Raw genomic sequence first — 22,789 nt, 5'->3', positions numbered from 1 at the left:
TACAACGGGTAGCTACGCAGTCCGTCAGCCAACGTCCCGTAGGACCTCGCTTCTATTTTTTACAACCTTCGCTCTTCGGTTCTTTGTGCAGCTTTTGAGGTCGTAACTATGGCTGGTTTTAGGCGTGGCATAGGTACCAGAGCCAAACAAAATTAGATGTGGGAACGTTACAAATGCAGCTAGATTAGCTAGGCGTTGTTTCTAAATGCATGTTACAAATGTAGTTGTTTCCAAATGATGGATCAAGCCAAATGTTACAAGTCGGAGAGCCTTGACGCTAGGCCGGCTGGCAATCTTCGCATTACGTGATGAAGTAACGGGCGTGATCATTGTTCTGTTTGTTGGTGGTAAACCTAGGTTACAAATGGAGACCAAACAAGCAGCTCACCACCGATTTTCCAGCTCACAAGAATGTAAAGCTGAATTTACAATATGCAAACGCTTGAGCGTCGCGTCGCGTCGCGTGCGTTGCGTCGCGTGCGTCGCGTCGCGTCACGTCGCGTAGTACAAATTCAAATTGTAAATGGTCTACGCGACGCGACGTTCGACGGACGCGACGCGACGCGTCCAAATAGAACCAAGTTCTATTCGAGCGTCGAACCGGAAGCTGTACACGTCGCGTCGGAAGTAGCACCTTGATTCCGACCAATCACAGCCAACTATAAATGCACGTGTGGCTTCCGTGGGCAATGATTATTGATTTGGGCGCTGTACTCGACGTTGAGCGGTCTATGGATTTTGTAGGGAGCTATCCTTGCTTGTGGATGATCAACTGCAAGACGTACAAAGACCTGCGTGCGTTGGAGAACGCCTAGAAATTGATTTAGAGCAAGCTGGAGGTTCCGGCAGAGTTCTGCTAGTAGAAAATCGAAACGCGAGCGGTCAGTTCAATAATTCAGGCAGCGACGTCTACGGCGCGCTGAAATCGTATTGTGAATGGTACGACGCGTGTGACGCGATAGTTGCCTCTCCCACGCAAGACAACAGGACGCACGCGACGCGACGCTCAAGCGTTCCCATATTGTAAATCCAGCTTAAAAGTCTCGTTCTTTGTGCAGCTTCTCTAGGCATCTTGTTGTTTGTGCGGCTTCTCTAGCTAGACGTCGCCTACTGTTGTAATGAGGTGACCCCAGAGCCAAAACAAAATATCAATGCGAGAAAACATCCACGTGCACATGTAGATTAGCTAAGCGTCTGTTCGCTCTGACTTTGGATACCGTAAAACAGAAATGAATAGAGACGCACTAGCGTACTTACAGGTCGGCCGAGCCGCTTTGTCCCACAAACAGACGCTGTCATGGACAATGCACGTTCTCCTTCGCAAATTCCCGTCAACGCCAAATTTCTGTTGAAGACGACACTAGTGATCGTTGCAACAACACCACGGCCGCTCAGCCACGCACACCCAAAATTCAAGCTGACAGACTGCAGAACCACTATGCAGAAACACTGTGAAACAAGGAAAATGTTACATGTCAGGTACAGTTAAACACCTCGCCCTGGTTGTTGTTGGGGAAACATAGACGTACAAATAGATGCGCTAAACCTTTAAAGCAAAGGACTAAACACCATGTACAGGACGGACGCCCGATGGCCGAATTCTCGTTAGCAGCTACCAACAAAGCGAGGTGGAGCCTCATGATGACATCACGTTTGTCTATTGGTCAGTAATGACATCACTTCTCGTCTATTGGTCGGAATAGCTTCATTTGCATCTCCGCTAACCAACTATATATACGGTCGATGGGTCGTACGGTCATCGAACGAGTACTATACCCTCCACCCGGAAATCCGGGCCTCGGGTAAAAAGCGGACAAAGAACATCACGGAAGTTGTTCGCTGTCACTGCGGGCGACACTATCACCTCGAGATTCTAAACAACACACATTACACCGATTTCGGGGTAATTTATGCGCGCATGCGAGGACAACGTGTACCAGGCTCCGGGCGCGCAAGAGGGCCTGGGTACGAGGCTACATTTATACTGGCCTCGTCTTCCCAGACCCGTGTAGCGCCGGACGGATTTTGAATCGGCGCTACACGAGTCTTTACCCACAGAGCCGTATATACGGCTCTGTTTACCCACAGCCGTCTATACGGCTCTGTTTACACCAGGAATACCATTCTACACCCAAACACGATCACATGCGTCATGTATAAATTAATTAATGGAAAATTTGCATTGACGATATCAAGTACGTTCTGATAAAGTGGTCCCTTATAAAATTTATATAATCGTTTCTTTTTACGTAAACTCTAACTCAGCCTGCGCGCTTCCTAGCTACCAAACGAGTAGGAAAACATATTAATTAATTAATAAAAATTACATTATGAATCGAACCGAAGCCTGCATGTATAGGCACTGTACAGGTACATCTGTTAGACATTCATTACACAACAACAGAAGCTGAAGAAGGTACTTTAATTAATTATTGTACAACATGTGGCTAGCAATGACGTTAAATGGCTGTAGTAGGTACGTAGAGACTAGATATTGCTACGGTCACGTGTCTAGACCACACATTAGTGGTGCGTCAGAGTCACGACCACATACGCATCTATATTTGATATTGCACTTTCTATATACGCAAATTCACGGTAATACTGTACGTCTGTCGACCACACGTTTTCAGACCGCAGGAATGTGCACAGTTTTGCCACAAGAAGACTCGCTCAAATCAAATTCTGTAAAGTCGCGTAATTACACTCGCGTATACCTCGTGCATCTGTCTAGACAGGTTGAAAACTAGACCTACTGGTACTGGGGTTTGCAACTCTTCGGACGTTCACAATTTGACTATAGTAGCTATATCTAGGGTTGATGTCAAAAGAGCACAGCTACAAAGAATCAACTTCAGTCTACACACATGCACACACACACACACACACACACACACACACACACACACACACACACACAAACACAAACAGTGACACACACAACATATCCATCTCTAGAGAGAAGACTGATAAAACTGCCTAAATGTATAGGCTGCAACAAATTTAGCTTCGAAAAATTGGTCAGAGCGTAGAGAAGAAGGACAGATGACTCTAGATTTTCTGGCGTTGCCATTTGTGATTCAATCAACCATGCAAATTGCACATTTGCGATCAAATGGGTTTGTATAGTATGTGTATGCATCCCGCCAACTCGCCGCATGAAGGACACAAAATTTGCATGCCATCAACGCGCATCTACCTATATGTATATCTAGTGACTCACCAGACTCGGCGTCACCTTTCAATGCTATTTGTCTAGCAAAGTGTGCCACAGCTGTAGCTGCGGTAGCATGCATGCATGCATGCACGCCACCCTAATAGAAAAATATTCGCTCAATGCATTACTGACCATTTTGCCACACTCCCGCCCTCCGTCCTTCTCACCTCCGTGGTGACAACACAGCGGCGGGCTTCAGTATGCATATTCAAATCTAATGCGACACTCAAGTGACATTGACAACCCGAGAGACGTAAAGCACTGACCTATGGTGGTAACAGATCGTATGTGTGGTGTCGCATTGAGATCGGATGCATGCAACGTTTAGAAATCTGCTAGAGTGTGTGGTCAATCGATCAACCGCATTGCGTCGAGTAAATCTAAACAAGATGCCACACTAGCTCTAATAGTTGAGCAGCCTTACGATAGTATAAACACCATACGAATGGACGGTTAGCTCGCACGCACACGTTTTGATCGTTGATTCATGTATTCCTCGACAAAGTCGTTTTACGTTCCGAGAAAACGTGATCGAAACCAAAGAGTCTTTCAATAATTATTTCCATGTAAATATTAAGACCACCCTGCAGCCCTAACCTTGACACTGTAAGTGACACTCTGACCCAGCAAACTGGCAAATTGACTCAACGATGCAACATATGAGTGCATCTCAACGTTTAGAACATCTTTCTTTGCTAATTATAGACGTCACAGCGAATTCATCAAAAGTAAAACCGTATCAGTGCTTCGAGCTTGTCTAGCGAGCATACAGTGTGTCTGCTCATCTGGCTGTAACCATTGACGTCAATATGCATCACGTGTGTCTAGTCCTGTTAATCAAACGCGTTCACACCAATTAACGTCAAACTTGAGGAAAAGGTGTGATATACCACGCTCGTTTCTGTCCAATAAGGAAACGTGAAATCGGTGGACGAAGCCAGGTGACTTCCAAACAGCTGTCATTATAAATTGGCGTTAATTGAGTAAACAGACATTAAGGATTTGTAACTTTCTACCACATATTTGTTTATAAACGAGAACACGAGTAAGACATCTTAGAATTAATATTAGGTGTCAATAGGATGATGAATATAGAACAATGGGAGCACGGGCTATCGCACGTTTAGACAACAAGACCTGAGGCAACAGAAAACAATGTGTGGTAGGTATTCTCTTTATAGACGCCGCTTCAATAACACTTGTCTGATACCAAGAAGTAGTAGACAAAGAGAAGTAAAACAGCAAATGTAGTTACAGTAATGAAACCGCCGTATCTTACTAAACGCACACACACATGCACACACACACATGCTCACACACTCACACACACACACACACACACACACACACACACACACACATGTGCACACGCACGTGCACGTGCACACACACACGTATGTGCACACACACACGTGCACACACACACGTGCACACACACACGTGCACACACACACGTGCACACACACACGTGCACACACACACATGCACACACACACGTGCACACACACGTGCACACACACAGACACACACAGACACACACACACACACACACACACAGACACACACACACACACACACACACACACACACACACACACACACACACACACACGCACACACACACACAACGTTTCTGCGTACTATACAAATCTACACACGTCATTTACGTAAGCCAATGTAAAAAGATATGATAGAAATAAATATTATTATTATTAAAAGATTTTACTTCGAATGTAATTTTAATATATATTTACGTTGCGTGTGCTCGTGATCGGATCATGCGCATGAAGTGCAAAGTTGTTCTCCGACTGAGATCGGGTAAGCTCTAAAGCAATTTATACGATCAAAGCAACACGACGGTAGCGCTTCACACGAGCTCTTCAGTTAGTTCAAAGAAATCAACATAAGTGCGTTGTTAATTAAGAAACACAGCTAAGATATCGCGTTGTTAAGAAGCACGGGTAAGCGTGTAAACGACGTCCGACCGCGTGCCTCTCTGATTTATCCATGCAGATCGTTGGTTTGATAATATTTCAAGCGATGTATACAAAAGTGTGCATGATCGTACACTCGATCGGAAGCCAAACGGCTGCGTGTCAACTTCACTAACTGACGGCGGAAGCGGCCCCGCTGAAGCCGCGCCAGCGTAGCCGACAGCAAAACTCAATAGAGAATTTCCTGGGTGTGTAGCATAGCTTTCAAAGCCGTCCGGTCTTCTTCCGATCGCGCTGTACAAACATCCTTAGCCATCTTATAAGACCGCGCCTCGACTTCGACGGTCATTCTGTCGCCCGCTCGACGTCGACCGTCTACTCGATCTTGTGGGTTTTTGAGCGGGATGTGGAGCCTTCTAGTGACAAACGTGACCGTCGTTTGCTGTTTGGCGCTGTTTTGGCCTGTACGTGCTGCGAGTATCTCGACACAAGATGAGGTAAGTTGGAGGTCGATTTGATCGACAGTAATGACTAGATAGAATGACGCACTGTGGCAACAATTTCATTGCGACACTTACACCGGAATCGGAGCGTTCGCGGAAAAACGACCGTGTACTCATCGTTTTACCTCTGCGGAACACTAGGTACACGGTCACATCGAACATTTGCATGGGAATCAATTGCGTTGATATAGCAGTGATACGGCAGCTGTTGCAGCAATCTTGTTTGCGGCGTGCAGTGTATATGGGTCTTGTGGTGTGTGATCGGACCGTCATGTTGCATGGTTTCACAAACCGTCTTTCCTTCGTCTAGAGACAAGCCTATCCGCTCACGTTCCTCGACACTCTCGAGAGCTCGATCGGTGGAAGCGGATTTCCAGACGAAACGAACGAGACCGAAGGTTGTCGTTTTTGTCATTTTGTCTGCATGCATGTCAGTCCTTTCTGCTATTAGTATAGAGACATGAGTGATTATGTGTGTTTAGCTATGTCATCCGTCTGTGCGCGTGTTGTATGTTGCCCCTTTATGTAAGGAAACTGCACAAGATGTGGTGTAATAGAAATAATTTATTGTTATTATTATATAATCTAATACATAATATTATTAGCTCGACGAAACTTGAACTGCTTCGTTTATTTCTCAGATTGCTGTGCCAAGTGGTTCGAGTGTGGTTTGCAATTCGATCAGACGATCAAAGCGATATTCGACGAGCTGCCCGCCTGTCCGTGTTTCTTCCATCCTCAGATGCTTCCCTTCGGCGGCCGAATTGAAGACCCGAAGCATAAGCGGCACTTTCGTTGGCGCGACGTCACTCAACTTTTCAGTAATAAACTGCCGCGCCAAGAGCCGGCCGAGTGGTGCATCGAGCAGAAGCCAGAGCCAGGGAAATTAGCTGCTCAACACTGTTGTTATAACAACAGCACTATGCTGATAACGCGTGGAAGCGGAGCGGGCAGTCCTCGTCTCGTCAGTCCAAGCAGATTTTTTCTGTACCACGAAAAATTCGATATACAGCCGTGGATTGACTGTAAGGGTGACTGGACGCGCTATCATGCCATGCGGCCGCCGAACAACGACCTTCTTTGTCATCAGAATCCGAGTGAAAAGGAGTACCGACTGCAGCGACTGCAGGCTCAGAGTTACTAGCAGCGAAGTGGAACACGAGGGGACGGCGACAGGTGTACGCATCGTTGAGTGGGAAATTTTATTTGTAAACTCAAGGCGGACAGAGCCAGTAGAGAAAAGAGATTATCGGAGAGTATTTAGCGAGATATTTTTATGCTAGCGCGGACTAGCTCGATTTACGTAATTACAGCAGCCGATATGACGCTGCCAACTCGATACATTGATGTGGACAATGATGTCGGACTAGTCTAATCAGCTACAATGTAGACCTTGTAAGTTGTAATAGTGCGTAATGATGACATCATTATTAAAACGATTAGGAGTGGAAACAAATGCGTTCTGACTACAGACCGCGTGAGTATCTAGGTATACTAGAAGTCGCGTTGCTGTGTACCGCCAATCGGGCATCCGGGTGAACGGTACGCGGTACTTTATGACAGCTCGATTGTCGTGTCGTCGTCTATTACACGTTTACCCAACAATCCTAGTTATTCGACCAATATTCCATGCTTGCAGTAGATGCGAAAGCCAGCAAACTGGGAAAAGCGACATTGTAGGCATCTACAGTACAGCTAGTTGTGCCGAGGATTGCACAAATTTACTGTTCGCCATTTTTCCGCTAACTAACTTAGCAATTTTTGTCTAGCTAGTTCAATCAAATTAGTCTATCTCTACGTAGGCTGTTTGATTAGCAGCTTAGCTGTCGAGCAGTCTAGCGCAAGCCAGCCGTCTAGACCGATCAAATTAGAACAGTACACAAGCACGCAAAAAAGCACTTCCGGCAGCTTCTCATTGCGTCTCGCCGACAGTCGGTCGCGTTACCTAGATCACACGCATGCGCAAATCGAATCGGAATGACGTTAGCTCTAGTTGTGTTCTTTGCGTGTCTAGTAACGTTCTGGCTCCTTCGTCGCGTTCGGGGCCGTCACTGTAATGCATCCGTTCCCACAAAGCAAGAGTCAAGAAAGAGACACTCACGTTGGGTGGAGAAATCTCGACAAACGAAAGCGAGTCGCAATGACGACAACAAGCCTGCCAAGGTGATTCTTTCGGGTACTTCGTGCGGCTGCTGCTTGCATTGTTTATTAATAATTAATGACATAAGGTTGTTGTCGGTCCACCGGGTGCTATTTGTAAACATGCACACAGTTAGTCATCAGTTAATTAATTAAAATGGTTTCTGAATAATATATAATTATCTAGTACGAGGCATTGTGGCTATGTACTGTGATGTATTCAGGATCCTGGAATGAGCGATAGCTCTAAGTAATTTGGGATAGACAGAGGCAAACAGACAGACAGACATTCAGACCGACAATTAATTAATTAACGTACTGCACGGATATTGAGAGAAGAAAACTGATGAAAGAAAAGGTGGAACAGACACAGAAACGACCCGAACCACGCATTTTGCAGCTTTCTACATATGCAATCTGCTTGTCTGTCTAGCCATGTATACCGTAATATGATGGGCACTCGTTCAAGTGTAGTACAACAAGATTGTAAATGTGTGTACTTACATACCTGTATGTATATATATATATATAATATGCACACATAGATGCTATGTTTTGATCTTCCACCCCTGTGGGTGGCATACATTCATAATACATGCTACCTCTGTTTGTGTGGTTCTTGTCTCGTTATGGATTCATAGAGACGCTCTGTCTTCTGTGCTTGCTTGCTCGGTTGGTAGAAGTCGAGGAAAACGTAAAAGACCGAGACTTTAGTGATGTTTTAGTGTAGGAGATGTGACGTACAATGTACAGTTTGTATAATGGCTTGTGCATTTGCTCAGCTGATACAACAGACTCATTTGGTATGTAGATTGATATGCGGTTAGATGAACTATGGGAGATAGAAGGGGTTTAAGTTGTAACAATCAGGAAAATACCATAAATACCATAAAGTCAGAAAACTGCTTTAGCGTTGGTGTGTGTGTGTGTGTGTGTGTGTGTGTGTGTGTGTGTGTGTGTGTGTGTGTGTGTGAGAGTCATCACTACAATTGTGGATGTATGTGTCACGATCTCATCTCTCAACCATCAATTCCATTACCAGATAACACCACACACATTTGGCTAGACTGTCAGTTGCAATGAGATTATGTTACTTATAAAGCAATGCTTTGTAGGTTGTTCAAAACTTTGTAGCTGAGCAGAACGGAAAGGAGAAGCGGTGGCGAAAGCGAAAGAGCGGAGTGACTTATGAATACACAGAACTACAATCGGTACCACGTCAGGATGAGGAACTACTTTGCTCAAGGTTACAAATTAATTACACTGTTCCCATACCATCAGACTACAGAGTATTGGTGGAAGTGTTGATGCTAACATACATGTATAGTGACATTGGTGACCATGCACTCATGTTGAGTAGCATTGTCAGTTACTTTGGCACTTTACTAATGACCCAATATGGTGTCTTAAGCCTGGTTCACAATATGACGCCGACGCTCAGTTGAGCGTCAAACTTCAAAGAAATCACCTTGACGTCGGCGGCATCCTTTGATGTTGACACCGACGTCGACGCTGGAATAGGATTCATTTCTATTGTCGATGTCGACGTCAATATTGTGAACCAGGCTTTACACTCTTGAGACCATTAAGGCGCGTTCGAATACTAGTTCTAGAACTGGAATTGTAGGGGGGGGGGGGGGAGCAAACTTCTATAGCATTCGATTGGTAGTTCTGACAGTTCTAGAACTGTTAGAACAGTTATAACAGTTCTGCCTAGCGAGCTGGAATTATTAGAACTGTCACGCCCTAAATGCAAAATTCCCGGAGGTTGACAAAGTGAAATGATGGGTACAGATGCCGAGGCCGCTGTGGACCTTCTTGTTGGTTATAATGAACACTTGTGGCGACCATTGGCTTGGCAAACACCAGAAGAAATGACACTTGGAACTGATTACAGTGATCTTCTTGGCGCGAGCAGCTCCAGAAAACCGAAAGCGAAAGCACTGCTGATGTTCGAGCAGACTACAACAAGTGGAGTAGAAACGTCATGCTACTTCGTATTGACGCTTACCGTAAGTATGAGCCTTTGTGCATGTTCAACTTGCTGACAATTCTAAGCGTTCGTTTGTTAGCAAGAGTTCCAACAGTTCTGACAGTTCTGGCAGTTCCAGTTCTAGAACTGGAACTAGTATTTGAACGCACCCTTAGTCTAAGCTATTTTAGTTGGTCAACCTCTAAGTCACTCAGAGCATTGATATTAATGTAAGTGTAAGATTTACATTTTGTGTTCAGAGGTAGTGGCTGTACTTTGTTCTACTGGAAGCCGATTTTGCGAAACTGTAGACATTTTTGCATAGACATTTTTACATTGTAGACATAACATGTAAACATTGCGCTGTAGTTTTTTTCTAAAATCTCATGTCTCAAGCTATAGCCAGGACTTGTTATTCAGCCTCACCATACTTTTTAACGCCCTTGCTTTCTGACAAGATACGAGTACACGTACAACCGGTTTAAAAGTGTATACCTTGAAAGAAGAAAATTATGTGAAGCGGGGAGATCATACGATTTTCAGTGTTGTGTGCAGGATTTTCAGAGTGGTGGTCAGGTATCCACTGCAATAAGGGGCGAGGTTTATTTCAGATATAGAATGAAGTAGAACAAACTTCCGAACACTCAAGAATTGTCGTGGAACAGACAAGAAAGCATCAAACAGAATGTATCGCACTATTGATAGTTTATGATCTGAAAGAGCAGACTAAGAAATTGCAACTTATGTCAACAGTTGGGGAACTATATTGCCCAGTCTTATGTTTATACTATGGCATGGTTAGATGTCTGCTATCCATGCACAAGCTGCAGGCTTCAAAGAGCCAGTGCTCCCGTCTAGTAAATAATACAGAAGACGACTTGGATTGGCTCTAGCTGTTGCAGGGACCTAGGATATTGCCTTGCTCATCACTGACATGCATGCTGCTGTGGTCGATCACACACCATGTGAGTGCCCTGAGCAATAGATTGTATTATAGATCGTATCATATCAGGGCGGGTCTGTCTCTTTGTCATGGTATGAACAAAGTGCTCCCTTTCAACAAACAGCTCATCTTCTAATGCTCATTACCTTGGAGCAAGTAACACACTAACCAAAGTATATAGTGGTGGTTGGAACATGTGGAGTGATGGTCGATGTTTGTTGAGTGATGGTTGGACCCGACCATCTCTGACCACCGTGGGCAGAACTCTCGATTTTGTGCGATCGCAGCTCATTGCACAATTAAATTCTACATAAGTTATCCCTTGCGCATGCTCAGTACTAAAACAGTGTACTAGCCTACCTAACACACACTGGCTCTTGACCCAGACAACACCAGTCACAAGTTGTGTCAGCTAGTGTCTTTGCTTCGTCTATTTCAACGACAAGTCTTCACAGGACAGGGAAGTGTTTGTGTCATCTGTATCTGCTACTGTCAGTCTATCCACCAGAGACATAGCAAAGCCAACGGAGAGGACTTGTTATCACACAAATTAATTCTGCACTAATAGTGATGTCCCCTGAAATGACACGACTTTATTCTCGCACAATTTTCTTTTTTCAGGGTAACGTTAACAAAGCCTTGAAGTTTGACTACCGATAATCTAACGGTGGTGTTAGTCAGACAGACACTGGCGACAAACACCAGTGGGACAGAGGTGGTTGGAAAAACGATGTCTGGCTGTACTAGACTTTTTACTAGATGATTACTAACACATGTTTTATTGTGTTGTTAATTAATTTACATTCATTGATGTATACTTGCAGCAAGACGGAATAGGGAATAGTGTGTACAGTTTACACTTTGATTGGAATGGTTTGAAATAGTACAGTGTACTACAGGGCGGATCCATAGATTTCTTGATCTAAGTTCCAAGGATGACAGGTCCCATATGTGTTTTTTTGGCGTTCCCCAAAAATATTTTCTAAACGGCATTCATTCACTATCCTCCAACGCCATAGTGTTTGTAGAATGTCTTAGAGACTGTGCGATGCATTCAACAATGAGCCGAAGGCATTCCTTTGTACAGTGAGTGGTGTGTAGCATGCTTTAGACCTGGACGAATTCATCCTGTTGACTTCTACTATTGTTGTGCATACGCAGCATGGCCAGACCACGGATCTGCTCAGGGTTTTGTACACATATTTCCAATAGGTAGGGAATTGTTTAAATGGTATGGCAACACCCATTCTTTATATTGATATTAATTGGGTCTATCACCATGTCTTTCAATATCATGCAGACAAGACTTCGGAATCGTCTGACAGAGGGAACTTGAAGCATCTCATGAGAATAGCAATCAAAGGTCCTGATTAAAGTAGTCAATTCCGGTGACAGTAGAGTAATCAAATGATGTTATTGATGTGTTTGCTATTGAATCGCGAAAACTAAAATTATAGAGAGGTTACATGTAGTCTAGCTGAGCACATTAGTATAGGTGACCATGCAAACAGTGACATTGTGTACTTTTCTTTTTTCTGACTCTAGCATGCAATCTATTGCAGTATTATTGCTATTGACGTTCCTAGTGACGTATTCGTAGTTCAAAAATCTCAGGGGGAGGGAAATTCCCTAGCAGAAGGATACCTGTATTGTATACGTCCCTGCTGCTTTTCAGTAAATTCTGACTACGTTTTAGAACGTCAGGAATGCAGCCTAAATCTGCCCCTGTACTAGACATACGTCAGAGGGAAACTGTTTACATAGCCTCGAACTTCCGGACCAGAGTGCACGCGAAGCGCGAGAACTCTAGTCTGGACCAAGTTGCTACTAAAATGTTTTCGGAAATAGCCTTCTAAGCCAATCAGCTCCTTATAGCCGGAATGTCGGTTGTAAATTCTGATTGGTTTTCAGTAATTGGTTATGCTAAGTGCACTAGCGCTGATTGCGCGTGTGTGAAACCCGCGTGGGCTGCTAAGTGCACGCCAGAGCCGTGATGAAGACTCTGGTGCACGCACACATCTTAGTTTAGTTTCAGCTTCAGTTCTTCAATATTTTCAAGCTTGCAGTGACAGGACATGCACAGCAGCGTCGCTAGACCATCACCTTTGACAACTGGTCGAGCGGTAGTCTCGCCAGTCGAGCAGTTAGACTAGCTAGCGGTCTGCCAAAGAATCAAAGAGTTGTGGTTTTATGCCGTCCACCAAGATATCGCCGCAAACACGGCAGACGTCTTTTCTTTGTTTGTGAGATCTCATGACATTTACAAATGATTTGTTGATCTAGGTAAAACGATCTTACGCTGTTAGACTACCATTTAGCATCGCTATTGATAAATACTTCCGAAATCATTTTAGTATCGACTTGGTCCAGACTAGAGTTCGCGCGCTTTGCACGCTCTCTGGTCTGGAAATTCGAGGCTACTGTTTACATTGTACATAAGAATAGTTGCCAGCTGCTAGTGTGAATGGAGTCTTAAGTGTGGTATTAGGGATCACTGTAGTGGCTTGGTTTATGAGACTTTTATATTAAATATTTATAGCTATGTTCGTTAAAGACAATGTGTTTTCTGATCACATTGTTGCATGAGTCATAATTACCAGCTATACCTGCAAAAATTCAGTCTTATTAGTTACTCACCTCACTCTTAAGGGATGTTTATAACAATAGTTATCGTGTAGCTACACAGCAAGAGAACAACACGTATGCTAGATGATATGCTTCACAACATGTAAATGTACTGTTACCCAAGGTTGACTCCTTGAAAGGGGACCAGGCAGTCATGTTTGCCTTTCAACATTTTGGCAACAGTACCAAGTGTGTGGAGATTGTATCTAAACCATGGCTGCGGTGGATGTTTTTAGCGTGACATATGGAATAATGTATTATTATATAGATTAGTTATAACATAGTAATGTATAACAATGGTCATGCATTTTTAAATCTTTTGCTCAGTGAATGGTAATTTTATGTTTTGCTGCAGCATTTGGTCATGCAACCACATCATAAGTTATTCTGCCACGAATTACAATTAGACGAATGTCGAGAATTTAGATATTTGCAATAGTTGGTCGTTTTTGTTTTAGATGTGTTTGTGTAAAAGCAAAGCCATTGTGCAGGTAAGGTACTGTACTGTATGTGTTGCTCGTTGGTGTGCAGTTAGCATGTGTGGTTGGTTGTTCAGCTATAGGCAGTGTGGCCGTTGCTGTCGTGGAAATCCTCAGTCAGTTTGTATGGCTCATGGGATGGGAGCATTAGTGGCTGCAGAGATGGTTGAAAGAGCGATCACATTTCAGCTCTTGGAACTTGATCTTAGGTTTTTATTGTCGTTGTTGTGATGGTTATTGATGTTGTGTGCATGCATGCATGGGCATTCACACTCACACACACACACACACACACACACACACACACACACACAAGCTTTATCGTATTATATTGTGATTTATGTATTAGCTACCAGCATCTGAAGACATGCCCTGCTCAATTGCCAGAACTGGGGAGTATTCTTGTACGTTTTTGTATTATTCTAATACTCAATAATACTCAATAGACAGACAGAAGGAGCCATTTCTAAACGAATGAAAAAGCAGTAAGTAGACAAATACAGGAAACACCGAGAATGCAGTTACCAGTCATCAGTAGTTGAATTAGTTTGTGTTCTGTAGTAACGTTAGTTGTAGTGAAAGCAGTAATTACTGTGGATTGACATGCACATTATGTTTGGACTGGTATCATATGTATTTGACTTGTTAATTAAGTTAATATATAGTGGGACAAGCTTTAAGAGCAAAAATGACTAAGAAACAAATTTAAAGAATGCTGGTCAGTTACTACTGTTAACACTTTCTAGCATTCAACATCCACCTGGTAGCTAAACTAGTTAACACATGTGCATATGCATATCATGAAAGTATGATATATTATGTAATACGCGATTGTATCTGAATGTGTGATCCAGATCCAAAAACACGTGTATGGGCAGACAAATCAGTTAATATATGTGCGAGTGAGCAGGTGGGCAGGTAGGTTGTCAAGCAGACAAACACATCGACAAACGAATAGAGTCAGATATGTGCAAACAGTTTATTAAGTCAATAATTATCACGTCGTGAAACAAGATTACTGAGTAACTTGAAATTATGTCCAGGTGACATTGAATTTATCAAACAATCGTCTAACGGGCTTACCCGATGATCTGAGCAATCTATGCTGTGTTGAAGAACTCTTCTTGCAATACAACTGTTTGATGAAACTGCCTGTATTGCCTGTTTTCGGCATGTTTGTGTAGGTATGTGTTAATTAATTTTGTTGTCTTGTGTACAGGAGAGTATTGGTTGCATGACTAGGCTGTATGAACTAGATGTGAAGAATAACAGACTTGTGGCGCTACCCGGTAATCTTTGTGCATGAATGGACAAACTAATAGACAGACAAATGGACAGACAGAGATGAGATTTACCGTGACAGATTTGTAGTCTATTTGATATTGGAAAATTTTGGCTGCTGTTGTCGTGCTGCATAGTTACATTGTTCGCTGACTTTTTAATAATGAATTCAAGGATGAGCTGTACTAATGGTGAGATCAAAACAAGGAAACTATTGTAATATTGTATTGCTAGACCCTAAGCTAGAGATCCCTACACATTTGTAAGTACTAGTAATTGTGAGGTTATATCTTGACAGACAGACAGACAGACAGACTGACAGACAGACAGACAGACAAACAGACATTGTTTTATTTGAACGCTTACTCTACCGATAACAAGCCCTAACTTTATGCAAAACAATAACAGTCAATTAACGGACAAAGTGTTGAATGTCTCTATCATATGTAAAGTCATCGAAGTTGCACTTAGACAACTTTGACAACTTCTTAAAAATCACTCGAGAGTTGCAAGACTGTACAACTACAGACAGTTGCTTCCTCCAGTTATCTCGAAAGTCTGCTTCATTGTTCCTCAGACAGGTAGACATGTAATTGGCACACCAATGAGTTGTAGTGATGATTTATGAAAATGTGTGTTACATATTGACAGACAGACAGGCAGGCAGGCAGGCAGACAGTGTCTGTCCTCTGTCACTATTATTTGTTGCATCACAGATATTAACACAAAGAGCAATTGTGTACTGACCGTATTACATTTTGTACAACACACACTACCAGGCGATGATCTGACATTGCTACATGTAGCTACAAATTGGCACACTATGCAAGCAGCCTCAATGTTCTGATGTGGTAGGTGTCTCTTTCCTGCTCTTCTGCTGTCTAGAACAAACCATTGTGGAATGCATGTCACAGACACTATACGATACATTATAGCTCTTCTGTAAATCCATTGTCAACTTTCAAGTGGCTACACCATTTCAGTTGTGAATTGCTAAAAGTCGAAGTTGCAGATGTAGTGATTACTGATGAGACTGACAATTAAGACAGTGACAGACAGAAAACAAACGGGCAGACAGAGATACTACCGTGAATTTTCGAAACAGCACCCACAGTGGGCGATCTTTTGGAAACTGTTTTCATTTACAGCCCATGAGCTGCTAATGAGAATCAAGATTGTGGTGTGCGATTCAATGTCACGGCCCAAAGTTGGTCAATATTCTGAGGCTGTATTGGTAATGTGCATTACTATGCTGAACTGAACTGAACTGGTTAATTTAGACAGGGAAGTTTCTGCCATAATGGCGAATCCACCAAACACCCTGTTAGGTTAAAAACACAGAAGCTATATAAAACCAAACCAAAAGTGTACGTACAGGTTTGACAACCAGATCACGGTCTTACACTGTGGACTAAAGAAGGAACCTCTACAGAAACGCCTGACAAGAAGCATAGGAGGGCAATCAGGTCTGGTCGCACTCCTGAGTTCATAAAGACTATCTGGACGTTGCAAGGTGGGCCTCACACTTACCTACTCTGTGGTATTCAAGTCAATCTGCCAATTTCTAGAGTTTCCTAAGAACCACCTGGGCGCTTATTGAGAACAGATTTTCTTCCATAAACATCCCATTTTCTGTATTGCTGCCCTGGGTGCTGTTTTGGAAATTCCCAGTATAGAGAGGCAGAAAACAGACTGAGCTTCAATTGCAATGGCCATTGCCATTACCAATCACCCGAGTATAGCTTCCGTGCTCGCTCTTGTTTACTTTGGTAGTCTAAGAAATGTAATTACCTCTTAAATATTCACGTGTCTATCAAATGTAGTTTGATGACATAGCATGAAGTGTAATATAACTAGTGCATACCACCGGACTTCGATAAGTAGATCATCATTTAAGTGAATCACATTTAGTTAGTTCTTATGTTGTTTGTCAATTGGTGCCGCCTCGAGGCAACGATAGGTATAGATCGCAATGATGTATTTTTGCTTACAGCCAGTATTGGGAATCTTACATGTCTGGCAATACTGAACACGACAAACAATGTGTTGACAAGCGTACCGCCCAGCCTGGGTCGTGTGATTAAGCTCCAAGAGTTATGCTTGCAGTAAGTGGTACGCTGTACTTTGCTACATACAATTGTTTATTTGTGGGTTTTTGTTGCAGCTCAAATCGTTTAAAGGATTTGCCAGAAAATGTTTGTAAATTAAAAGATTTGGAGGTACAGATTCATGCAGCATGTGTGCGTGTGTGTGTGTGTGTGTGTGTGTGTGTAGCTTTAGTTATGCTGTGTTGTAGAGTCTCTATCTCGGTGAGAATCGACTGGAATGCTTGCCCTTTAAGATCGGTCATTTTCGACAGATGACAGAGATGGACGTGTCAGGATGCGAACTGAGACAACTGCCGAACTCGATATGCGACTGTGTCTCGCTGAAGAAGCTGTGGGTATGTAGTAACAGGTGACGACATCATCCAACATGTCACCTGCTTATTTCTTTCATCATCAGTCTCTTTTAGGTTGATGGGACTGCCCGCTCAGATGGGTCGACTAGTCAACCTCAAGGAACTCCATGTCAGACGTAATCAGATTCGAGCATTTCCAGCTTCACTGGCGAGACTACATGTCTACACATTTACCGGTATGTTGTCTTGTACAAACAGAAAACTCAATCAACAGCAAACTGTAACGAGTTTCTAGAGTTTTCCCTTCAAGTGCACGTCGTGTAATCTGTTAAGTGACGGCCATGTCTCCGATTATACAGTCATGACTTGTGTACACAGTCATGACTTGAGTCGTGTCCGTCTCATTTTCATTACAAAACTATGTGACAATATGGTTTCTAGCAATGGCAGTCGAACTATGCTTGACGGTCGTTGTTCTAGAACTCGTTGACATCGTACCTAAAAGTTGAGACTAACTGCATGATGAACAGTAGACAGCTCGTGTAGATACAACAGAGTACCATGAAATCACAATGTGAGTCATGGCACACTATATACCATACACTCACTCGTATTGATGGAACAAACAAGTTTGTACACCCACGCGTGTTGCTGTATATTGTTGTATTGGTTGTGATGCATTGTGATGTTTGCCGTTTGTCTTCCAGCATATAACAATCCTCTATTGGATGAGTACAATAAGTTGGGTCTGCAGCGGCTGACGAAGGAACCGAAAGATGACTTGCCACCATTGCTGGAGCTGTCAGCTAGAGCGGTGTACAACCATGGCATCGAGCACAATACCGGATGTATTCCTCAGGAGCTTGAAGGTATGGAAAATTCGGGTCTTACAATTGTGTTGAGTTTGTCGATGTTTCTGGGTGATAAAGTGCTTGCTATAAAGCATATTTTGTGCACAATATTCCAGTTTAGTGTACAGACTTCATTGTTATTTAGCTCTGCTGTCGTCAGTGCGTATCTGTTCCAGCTGTGGGGGCCCGTTCTTTTTCCACTTCAGATCGAATGTCTTCTTTCACACGGTCGGTGTCTTCCACCGAGTGCCGCTGTTGCAGCAGTTGTGCTCGCCCTTGGGCAACAAGAAATGTGTGCCACTAGAGTCAAAGAGGTGACACATGTTAAATGGAGAGAAATATTTACAATATTTTTGGATATATTTTGGATATATTTTTGTATCTCTTTGAAATCGATTTCGAATACGACTTGAACATTTTGTATTACTACGCTGTGATTGTATGGTCACAATCAATGTGGCATTGGTCGAAGACCAACATACTGGAGTGGACCATATCGGAGGTATTTTGCAGCTCATGTATGTATGTGCTACAGTTGGCAGTATGGACTGTATGACAGTGCATTGTAAGTAGGTACACTGCAAAGTGGAATGTAACGTGACCGATGACCAAACAACTGGTGTTCATGACTGACCACAATTTTGCTTTGATCGGACATACCTACATGACTGGTCAGGGAGTAATAGTTATTGCATGGATGGTGGGGAATCAGTGAGCGACCCAAACGTCTAGACAACTGACGGAAGCAGCATGCAAAATCTAATTTATAGAGTCGATGATCCCCAGATGCATGAGCGAATACGATGCAACACATAAAGGATTGTTATGATAATCAATGTGCAACAAACATTCTTAGACCTGGTTTTTGCAAAGAAATTTCCAGGTGGAAATCAAAGAATCTCAGCATTCCCTATTGTCAGGGCAACCCACAAATGCCAGAACCAGATTGTATGTAAACATCGAAAGGAAATGAAGGCAACAGCTTGGATCTTGAATGAAGCTCGAGTATCAAAATGCAACAAAAATAAATGAAATGATAATTACAAGAATGGATTATGAAATCAAATAAGAATGAATGACTAAAATCTAAAATGTCAGGTCAACATCTTGCTAGAGCACGGTGTCTGCCAAAAAAATTGCCTTTAATTATATATTGAGGCACATAAGAGTGCTTTATTGCTTGATGTTAAGATAATTGCACAATGAACATTTCGTTATTTTTCTCTGTTTAGTCAGCTTCAATCCACTAACTCCTTTTCCCTAATCGACTTCATCTACATTCTATGGGGGGGGGGTCATGCTTGAGTTTTACAGGCCAATGCCAGGCATTGATTTTGATAGTATACTGTATTTCCTAATAAAGCCCCATGACCCTATAACAAAATAATAATGTCCCATGCTTAATTAATGCCCCACTGGGTAGTATTCAAACCCAGTCATATGCAATGAATTGGTTCTAATCCAATACGCAACAGACCAGAAATACGACTCAATTGAAGTGAGAGCGAAAGTAGCCAGGATACATAAGACTGTAAGATTAGATTACGGTAGTTTGCTCGTGTTGTTTGTGTGTGTGAGTGTGTGATGGTGTGCAAACGAACAATACAACAGTCCCTGTATTGCAAAATAATAATGCCCCATGTTTCAGAACTATGAAATAATAATGCCCCATGTTTCAGAACTATGAAATAATAATGCCCCATGGGGCACTATTTGCAGAAATATTGTATAATACAGTACTGTACACTGACAGTGTGTACTTACATAACTACATGGCCTTAGTGTGTGCATGCTGAAGACATCTTAGGCTGTCATAACCTCCTTTTCCATCTTGGGGTGGAAAGCAGTAATTAATTAATACAACACTCACTTTTGACCCACAGTTGAATCTTGTTGTAATAGTCTAGGTATGCGAGGGTACAGTACACAACAGAGCCGTATATAGAGAGAGTTGCGACTTGACCATTTGGTCACGTGAGATTATGAGCACCATTTTGTGTCCAGTTGTACATTGCACTATCCGAGAAATACAAGAGAATCGTTTTGTTTAGTCACTGCTTTCAGAATGCCTTGCTGTTGCACTTGGGGATGTAGCAATACAAGTGCACTCTAACCCTATCTCTCGTCATCAGGATTATACAGAGCCGCTGTCGAAAACTATTCTACGTATGTGTAAAGTCCCTCAAGATTAGGGAACGTGTTGTTCATACCTATAGTAATAAGTTCCATTAACTTCAAGTTTTGTCGGTGTTCGTACAATTTATAATTTATACAAGACTTTTACTACCATTGGCTGGACACAAAATGGCACCCATAATCCGGGTTGTCGCAACTCTCTCTCTATATGGCTCCGGTACACATTTAGGTAAGAGGCGTGTCCTGCCACTACCATCTCGGTCATGCTTTCCGTAATTCTGCAGAGAACCCTGAAAATTAAGGAGTGCAAGTTGTAATGAGGTAACGGGAAAGATATCCTGCCATTCCAAGATTCATGAAGTCGCTTGTTCTATACATATCCGATCAGCAGCTACTCAAGATCAGAGACAACGTTTTGATATCAATAAATAACTGAGGCTTTCTTACTCGATAATACTCTGATGTGTCACACCAATCATACAAATTTCTTTATGTCCAACCCATTTGGGCTTACTTCTGACGGTCATCCCAACATATACTCTGAATATTCCGACTTGCTATTTCGGCACCGCATAGTACATGCAACAAGTAGTCAGTGATAATTGCCGTCAGTCCCCACACTCTGTACTGCCCGCCAAGGAATACGGGCATCTCATACCTTTGTCTGAACTTAGTCGTCACTCTCAACAGAGGATCAGACAGTCTCAGTAGAGACACGGCAAACACGCTCTCCACCTCGTCTCTATTCGTCTTCAACTCGTCTAGCGTCACATTGCCAACGAAGCCAACGACTGGCACGGCCGACTTGCGACCGCTCGCCATCATTCGCGGCATGTTTCCCCACACGTCGATGGACGAGCGGTCGATACCGATTTCCTCCTCCGTCTCTCTCAGCGCCGTTCGTACCAGATCGACATCTCCCTCTTCGTACATTCCGCCGGGAAAACTTACTTGTCGTCGGTGTGACGTCACGTTGCTGGTGCGGCGCGTGTACAAGAGCGACAAGCGGTCGTTACAAACACATAGTGGGACGAGGACTCCGCTTGGAACGACCGAACTCGTTGTTTTCGGCTTGCGATGCTCTCTGAAGCGTTCGAGCTCGCAGGCGACGTGATCTTTGATGTAGGTTGGCACAGTGATGTCGACATCGGATGCTAGCGGACGAAACAGCCAGTCGTTCGCAATGACTCCGGTGGAGGAGGCTCGTCTGGAAAAGAGCAAGCATGCATGAAGTAACCTCTTGCACTGAGCGGCAGTTGTTGCTTGCAGATGAAGTAAGCGAGGCGACAACACGTGCATATGTCGCGCATGCGCATACAATTTCATAAAACCTGACATCTCCTCGTTTCTTTCCCTGGAATTTCATTCTTAGTTGAAGGCAATACTGCCATTCTAATCTAAGCAGCACATTTTGATACAACGAAAATGGGCGTGGTCCTATTTGTGACACACGAACCTCAAATTTCTCCTCCCCACGACCAGCTAGGAATAACCTTTTCGTTGCCCGACTACAGACCAGTATAAGAACGATTCGTGCAAGTGACCAAACGGCGACGAAGAAGCCTCATAAAGTTTCGTCACCCCATTCTTTTGTAACTTATTTACCGTCGCGGCGAAGAGCAGGAAAATCGAGGCAACATGACGTCACATGCAGCCTTGCCCCAGATGCCGGAAGAATGTAGGCGGAGATGGTTTGGCTAAGTAGGTGATAGCGACGCATCCGGGGCTGCAATCCACAGTGCGAGACGAGACTGGACCAGTTGGTCAGTCTGCATTTGCATTCTCTTTCTTTTGCATTTCGATCTGCCGCAGAGACATGAAAGTTTTAATTGTCGGCGGAGGAGTAGCGGGTCTAGCATTGGCAAACCTGCTAGCACAGCGAGACATTCCACCGACCGTCATCGAGAAGTCGGATGGCTACGGAGGTAGGCAGCGACGCATACAATAGAAGAAACCGCCTGCCCTGCATTGAAGGGCATAAATATACGGTCTATTACTAAAACTTGAATCGGTCTGTAGTCTTACACAGCTACATGTCTGTTTGCAGCAGATGCGTGCACTCTCAATCTGTACATTTACGCAGCAGCAGTCATGTGTGACAGTACTGTGAGTGTGTAATTAGGGATCATGTGGTTGTGGTGTACGTAGGAGCTAGGAGATGAGCATGAATTATATACATACATACATACATACATACATACATACATACATATATATATATATATATATATATATATATATATATATATATATATATATATGTATATAGGCATCATTTTCTCAAAATGCTTTTATCTACTTGTGTCTG

The 22,789-nt window shown here is 43.2% G+C and overlaps 3 protein-coding genes across 3 annotated transcripts; 2 read left to right on the top strand and 1 right to left on the bottom strand.

The window, feature by feature from the left end:
- Positions 1–5,472: 5,472 nt before the first annotated feature.
- On the top strand, positions 5,473–7,104 carry LOC134180212 (isthmin-1-like). Its single transcript, XM_062647315.1, has 3 exons — positions 5,473–5,648; positions 5,965–6,052; positions 6,296–7,104. Exons 1-3 carry the CDS (start codon positions 5,556–5,558, stop codon positions 6,796–6,798), a joined length of 684 nt encoding a protein of 227 aa, XP_062503299.1. The 5' UTR covers positions 5,473–5,555; the 3' UTR covers positions 6,799–7,104.
- Positions 7,105–7,632: 528 nt separating this feature from the next.
- Positions 7,633–18,953, top strand: LOC134179858 (leucine-rich repeat-containing protein 40-like). Its single transcript, XM_062646859.1, has 13 exons — positions 7,633–7,817; positions 8,909–9,039; positions 13,792–13,824; positions 13,890–14,021; positions 14,162–14,216; positions 14,856–14,966; positions 15,032–15,101; positions 17,087–17,198; positions 17,258–17,312; positions 17,390–17,550; positions 17,609–17,730; positions 18,202–18,363; positions 18,491–18,953. The coding sequence occupies exons 4-13, from the start codon at positions 13,939–13,941 to the stop codon at positions 18,661–18,663; spliced, it is 1,104 nt and encodes a 367-aa protein (XP_062502843.1). The 5' UTR covers positions 7,633–7,817; positions 8,909–9,039; positions 13,792–13,824; positions 13,890–13,938; the 3' UTR covers positions 18,664–18,953.
- A 1,792-nt stretch (positions 18,954–20,745) lies between these two features.
- Positions 20,746–22,187, bottom strand: LOC134180220 (mitochondrial coenzyme A diphosphatase NUDT8-like). The gene is made up of 2 exons (XM_062647323.1): positions 21,938–22,187; positions 20,746–21,878 (listed from the first exon to the last, which is right to left on the bottom strand). Exon 2 carries the CDS (start codon positions 21,817–21,819, stop codon positions 20,992–20,994), a length of 828 nt encoding a protein of 275 aa, XP_062503307.1. The 5' UTR covers positions 21,820–21,878; positions 21,938–22,187; the 3' UTR covers positions 20,746–20,991.
- Positions 22,188–22,789: the final 602 nt, after the last annotated feature.

This window comes from Corticium candelabrum, chromosome 5, assembly GCF_963422355.1.
Source record: "Corticium candelabrum chromosome 5, ooCorCand1.1, whole genome shotgun sequence".
NCBI lineage: Eukaryota > Metazoa > Porifera > Homoscleromorpha > Homosclerophorida > Plakinidae > Corticium > Corticium candelabrum.
The sequence above is the reverse complement of the archived record's forward strand: the minus strand, read 5'-3'. Positions and strand labels throughout refer to the sequence as shown.